The 6325-nt window shown below is 46.3% G+C and overlaps 1 protein-coding gene across 1 annotated transcript; it reads right to left on the bottom strand.

Moving 5' to 3' along the window:
* Positions 1–1071: 1071 nt before the first annotated feature.
* On the bottom strand, positions 1072–5897 carry MRPL17 (mitochondrial ribosomal protein L17). The gene is given in 5 exon segments (XM_052652605.1): positions 1072–4656; positions 4659–4754; positions 4757–4976; positions 5304–5372; positions 5683–5897. Coding segments are annotated over 5 exon segments (579 nt in total). The 5' UTR covers positions 5857–5897; the 3' UTR covers positions 1072–4636.
* Positions 5898–6325: the final 428 nt, after the last annotated feature.

The raw sequence follows: 6325 nt of genomic DNA, 5'->3' as shown, positions 1-6325 counted from the left end.
GAACTTGGCTGAAGAACTTAGTACAATATGTTGACTCAGTTGAGGCATTTATAGATGCCTATTTTTCCCAGGTTCTCTACTGGGTGGCCCAAGAGTTGATTAGGCATCTCCCCTACCCTCTAGGAATTCATCAGCTAGTGATGGGTGTTGAACAATGTAACTGTGCCGTTGCTACAACGAAGGGTGTACCATGAGAAACTGGACCACTGGAAAAGTCCCTAACTTAGCTTGCAGAATTCAGTGAATACTTCTTAGAGTAGGCAACAGATCAGCTTCTGGCTACATCTTGGAATATGTACAGGCATTTTCTGTCTGTAGGTAGGTTAGAAATATTTCAGGAAATTGAAATATGAAATGTGTGGGAAATCAGAGTTTGACACAAGTTTATATTCTTGATTGTCATTATGAACACCTAAGTCCCTGGAGAGGAAGGAGCCCGTTTCTTCAGCTTTGGTATCTTCAGCAGTGTAGCTCAGCACTGTCCCTGCATACATTACATTTTTGGTTTTGTAAAGCTAAGCCAGAGAGCTGATTATGACAAAGACAACATGTAGCTGATGCTTCCTCATTTAAAAAACATATACTGAATTTAGGTTCAACTGTAGGCACAGAGTTATCCAGAAGGGTGAATCCCAGCTCCTGGCTTTGGGTGCTCAGCTGAGTGAAGGAGTCAGCCAAGCAGACAGGCAACTATAGTACAGCGTGAGAACGCTTTTGACAGCCATACCTCAGGGCTCTTACTGCACCCAAGAATGGACCTATTCCCTTATGGAAGGTGATGTGAAGTTGGCCTCAAAAAACTGACTTTGGGTAGAGATTTGAATGACATGTAGGAGGTAGCCTGCAAGAGGGCAAGCACTACACTAGAGGCACCATCATGCAGAAAGGTATGATACATTTGGAGAATAACAAGTTAACTATAGGATTAAGGTAGGAGACAAGTCTGAGAGGTGACAGGCCAGGTCATAGAAGGCCTTCGTGTCAGGATACAAGCTTGGATTTTAACCAGCAAAGCTAATGCTGAATCACTGTAATGCTGGCTTAAATCAGGTATTTCAGAGCTAGGTTGTAAAACATTACTGAGTTGTAGAATCAACTTGGTGAGTTGGGACCCTCATTTTAAAAAAGTAAACTAGAAGAGACTAGACAATATCAGTGCACATGACATTTATAAATAATGTTTTGTGATGCTTTTGTCTCAACAATATATATGTATATATACACACACATCAATATTGTGTTCTGATAAATGTATTTTGATCTGCGGTAAAAAAAAAATTTGGAGAAACACTAAAAATTCAACACTACAAAACAATAGATCAGATTACTTTTGGTAGCAATTCATAGAAAAAACTCAGGCACAAATGGGAATAATCACTAAAGATTCTTATTATATAGTATCTTTTAGTTTTTCTAACCTACCATTCTCAGTATCATCTTCAGCCTTGAGCCAGTTCCCTGTTTATCAGAATAATATGTATTCTTACTGTTACAGAGCCAAGATTCTCACTGCCTCAAATTATTTAAGACCTGTCTATCTTTGAACCCATCAATAGCCAGGGGGTGGAAGTACCATGACTGCCTTTAGACTAATCTGGGGCGTTTGTTTGGGAATCAACCCACTGCAAGGAACTGTAACGCAATGTGGTGAATTCAGTGCATTACGGAAATACCGTAGTGGCACCTAGGGTCACTAAGTAATAAACTTGTTTGGAGATGGTCAGAGCAGTCACCCAAGAAATACCAAAAGTGTGTGTACAAGTCAGGTAGGTAAAAGGCAGGGAGTTCTCTGGGTGGTAGATGAACAAAATGTATTAAGGAAAGCCATGCACAGGGAAGGTGCTAAGTGTGTCTGACTCTTTGTGATCCTATGAACTGTAGCCTGCCAGGCTCCTCCATCCATGGAGATTCTCCAGGCAAGAATACTGGAGTGGGTTGCCATGCCCTCCTCCAGGGAATCTTCCCCACCTAGTGTCTCTTCTGTCTCATTGGCAGGCAGGTTCTTTATTTACCACTAGTGCCACCTGGGAAGCCCACACATAGGGAAATGGTCAAAATAAGGCCTTCCATGACTCTGGAACATAAAATTAGAGACAAGAGAAGTTGGAGCAATGAGCAGATGCCTACTCACTGAGGAGAGTCACAGTAAGGAAGCTGGACTCCTTCTCTATTGGAAAAGAAGAGCAGAGAATTAAGACAGCAGATCCCTATCACTATGGCTGCAGTGTGCAGGGAAGAACATTAGGGGACTATTGGAGTAATCCAGGATAGAGAGGTCTTGGATTTCAGACTAGGGAGGTGTGTGCACAGATTTGAGAAACACTATGGAAATAAATTTCACATGACGTGCTAATTTTACTGCAGAAAATGAGTATAATATAATAGCCTGACTTTTGTAATAGTTTCCTTTGGATTCTGGGCTTACACTGCCATTGGTCTATTTAGACTAGAGTAAATTTGTTACATTTTGAGGAGAATGGGCATAACTTGTGAAGCTAGAGCCTGAACAGAGAAACTTTGCAAGTAGGAGGGAATTTTTACTATATATGGGCCTCACTTGGGAGTTTGGAATTTATTAAATAGGTGCCAGCATGGATTTGGGGGCATATTCCACCTATTTAGGTGAAGACTTGCCATTTATAGGCCTGATTAGTGAAACTGCTATACTGTTATTTCCCTGGTGTTATCCCAGTGTTTATATTCAGTCCAGTCCAACTCTGTGACCCCATGGACTGCAGCCCATGAGACTCTCTGTCTATGGAATTTTCCAGGCAAGAATACTGGAGTGAGTTGCCATTTCCTACTTCAGAGGATTTTCCCAACCCAGGTATTGAACTCGTCTCTTGCATTGGCAGGGGAGTTCTTTACCACTGCACCAATCCCTGAGCCTTTAGTAAATGCTTTAGGGTTCACATACTCTATCTACTATATAGGCAAAAACATTAAAGGGGACGCAGTGTCTCTTGAGACCACTGTGGCACTGGACATGGCCCATCAGGCTGTGAGCTCCTTGATGGCACAGGTTGTTTCTTCTCAATTCTATATCCTAATGTGTAGCCCAGGGCCCAATATATGGCCGACACTTGCTAACTAGGATATCCCTAGTGCCTAAAATGATGCTGGGTACTAGCAGATGCTGAATAAAACACTTGGGGAACTACTGAAAGCCCCAAAGGAAGGTATATTTCTCAGGCCTAAGAGGAAAAGATGTAAGAGTCCAGTCATAATCCACCTGATACCAACACTTAGAGATGTGGTTTTAATTTTAAAGAAAGTGCTTTTTCTAGGAGTCAAGGCTGACTCTAAGATATCTGGCTGAGGGGAATGAGTTAGTGCCAAAAACGCAGAACGGGAGCAAATTTTTTTTGAGGAGCATTCAGAGTTAAATGTTAGTCAATAAATATTCTAAGTGTCTACTATATGTCACTTAAAATATAATGTCAGAAAAAGGTTTTTTGTAACAGTGCAGAAGACCAACTGGAGTAGAATAAAAGAGATGAGATCTCTGTTGGGGGCAGATCAGTTTCTCACTTAGGCAGCTGACCTGAAATGAGACCAGAGCAGCTGGCACTAAGGCCAGTATCTGTCTGCTAGACTGGGGAGCCCTCCACCGGCACCCTTATTATCTCAAACAGTGTATGGGTTTGGTGGGCCAAATACCCTCTGAAGGTCTGCCCTAAGATAAAAATCTTTTTTTCACTGTACTAGAAATCTGGGATCTGCTAGGCCCTGCTATCCCGTATTCGTGCAGGGATGATAGTTCCAAGACTTCCCATGACTATCTCCCAAGTGAAGCCTGTGAGTGTGAGGGATGGGCAGCCTGGCCGGGCCCAGTCTGGCTTCGCAGTTCCTAGTGCACATAAAGGAACTTCCTACTTCTCACATCCTGACCATTCTGAAGACGGATTTCCTTCTTCCGAGTTCCCAGAGAGGGCCAGATTTGACAACAATGAAAACTTCCAGGAAATTCCCACGTATTTAACTTTCTAATCTTCCTTCCACTTCTACCCTCTTCTTCACCCCTCCATTCCCACCCTCAAAGGAAGGAGCTTATCCTGCAGTCAACATCCTCTGCTAAATGCTTCCACTCTCCTGGCCAGGTTGATGGTCCTCTCCTCTGAAGTCTGTTCAGGGTTTGAAGGGAGCACTTGAAGGTAACATGTGATCCTGTCCAGAAACAGAGGATTGGAACCTTGAAGGTTCCTACGGTGCCAGATTATTACAGAAAGTTCACTTCTAGATGTTCACCCTCCAACCCTTCAGGAAGTAATCTTTTAAGAAATCCCAGGGGCTCAGTCTCTGTGCTAGATAACAAAACTCAACCACCTATGGGGGCCAGTTTGGAATTACAGAATACATGCCCCATATAATCAGGCATGAAGAACAACAAAACCGTGTTAATTCAACACAACCCAGATTAAGAGCCAGAAACATGCCATGAATTTACTGCCTCATACAGACCGATGTAGAGTTCTCATTCTCCAGAAATCCGAAGGGGGGAAAACAATCAGTTTACATACATACAATGATTTTTACCTATTGTGCAAAGAAAAGGGTATCTGGCTCTCAGAAAGTTCTGGGCTCCAGACTCCAATCAGACAGTCCATTTTACAACTCAAGCTCCAGTTCTTCGAGCTTAATAGAGCTCCCAAGGCTGTGATCACGGGCACTGATGAGGGCCACATGCCCTTTGGCTTCAGTTAAACCTCTGGTGTTTGAGCTGGGTGGGAGCTGCGCGTGCTTGCTTCCTGGTCCTGCCGCAGCCCCTGAAGCAGCTGGTTTAGGAGTGTAAGGTTGCTGTCTCGGCGTGGCAGGGGCAGGGGTGGGAGACAGTTCCCTTTGTACTCAATCACTGCCATTTTGGCCCGATCCTGCTGACTCCGATTTGGGATCTGCAGCATTCTCGTGTAGCCCCCATTCTGACCTTGGTACCGAGGGGCCAGTACTTGAAACAGCTTTGGGATCAAGTCTTTCTCCTAGAGGAGGAGTTTTCCAGGAGAGAGCAGAGTCAGGCACCATCACCGAGACATGAACTTTCAGCATCCCCAAAGGTAGGGTTAAAACACACACACACCCACATCCCTTCCCTCACCCTCCGACGTGGCATTATAAACTGATCAATTACGGGCAGTTGTGTAGACTGAGATTCACGTTGAACTCAACGTAGGAAATGTATCTCTTACTTAGTTCACATTTGTCCGTAAGTGCGTGCCTTAATTTCGCTCAATTCCCTTTCCTCTAACAACTCCCTTCCACTTAGGAATCAAAGGATAAGATCTGGGAAGTGGACACGATGCACTCACCGTGAGCCAGAAGTCCGCCATGCGCATGGCTCGTTCGTTGGTGTCTCCCAGCTTCCCGTAGTCGATGAGCTGTGAGGACACAACATCACTCACCAAAATCCGAGCAAGAAAGGAGGCGTCAATCTTAATCCTCTAATGCCAAATTGCAACCTATTCATTCCATACACTAGCAAAGCATGTCGCTAATTCAAGCTACCTCTAAACACGCAGTCCTAATCAGGTCTCCATTTGAGGGGCCACAGGAGTAGGTTCAACTCATGGTAATAAGGAGACTTCCGGCACTCTTTACCAGGGCGGTCCCAATTCTTCCCCAACTCCAGCCGGATCCCGCCCCCTCAGGCCAGACCTAGGAGAGGCACAAGAGGGTCACGCCCCTTACCTTCTCGGCGTAGCCCCTCAGCTCGTCCACGCGTGCCCATGACGCCTCGATGCGTTCGTGTCGCACCAGTCCCGTAAGCAAGTTCTGCAACAGGTGAATGCGGGACTCGGGACCAAGGCCTAGGCGGCGGTATACGCGGCCGTGGGAGACCGCGGCGGCGAACGACAGCCGCATGTTCCCGGCTGCTCCACACCCCTGTGAGGCCGGAACTGGAAACTTAGAGACGCGGCCGAGAGGCGGAGCTTAGAGGGCTCACGCGCCTTACGTAGCTGCGTGGTGGACGTGTTTGCGCATGTGTATCAGAGCCTGCCTCGTTGGCAGCCTTGGGGAGGGCGGGGACGGGGCGTTGACCTCGTCCGGAGGAGGAGAGACGGGCGGAGTTTGGTCTAGCGAGCGCGGCTGGTTTGCCCGGGAACCAGGCGCCCCCTAGTGTGGAGTGAGCAGGCCGACGGTTTCTCTGGTGCTGCGACAGTTGTCATGGGACCCCGCGCTGGGAAGCTCAGCTTGGAGCTGGCTTATAGCGTGAGGACCTGAAGAGGAAGGTGCTTGGAGGTGTTCCAGTCCTTCAGGCCGGGGGACCTGCTCTTTCTGAGGCGCGGGGCGTCTGACACGCTGAGCGTGTCATTTTGAAAAGAAAATTATT

The sequence above is a fragment of the Budorcas taxicolor genome, chromosome 15 (genome assembly GCF_023091745.1).
Source record: "Budorcas taxicolor isolate Tak-1 chromosome 15, Takin1.1, whole genome shotgun sequence".
Taxonomy (NCBI): Eukaryota; Metazoa; Chordata; class Mammalia; order Artiodactyla; family Bovidae; genus Budorcas; species Budorcas taxicolor.
This window is presented reverse-complemented; position numbering and strand designations above follow the sequence as displayed.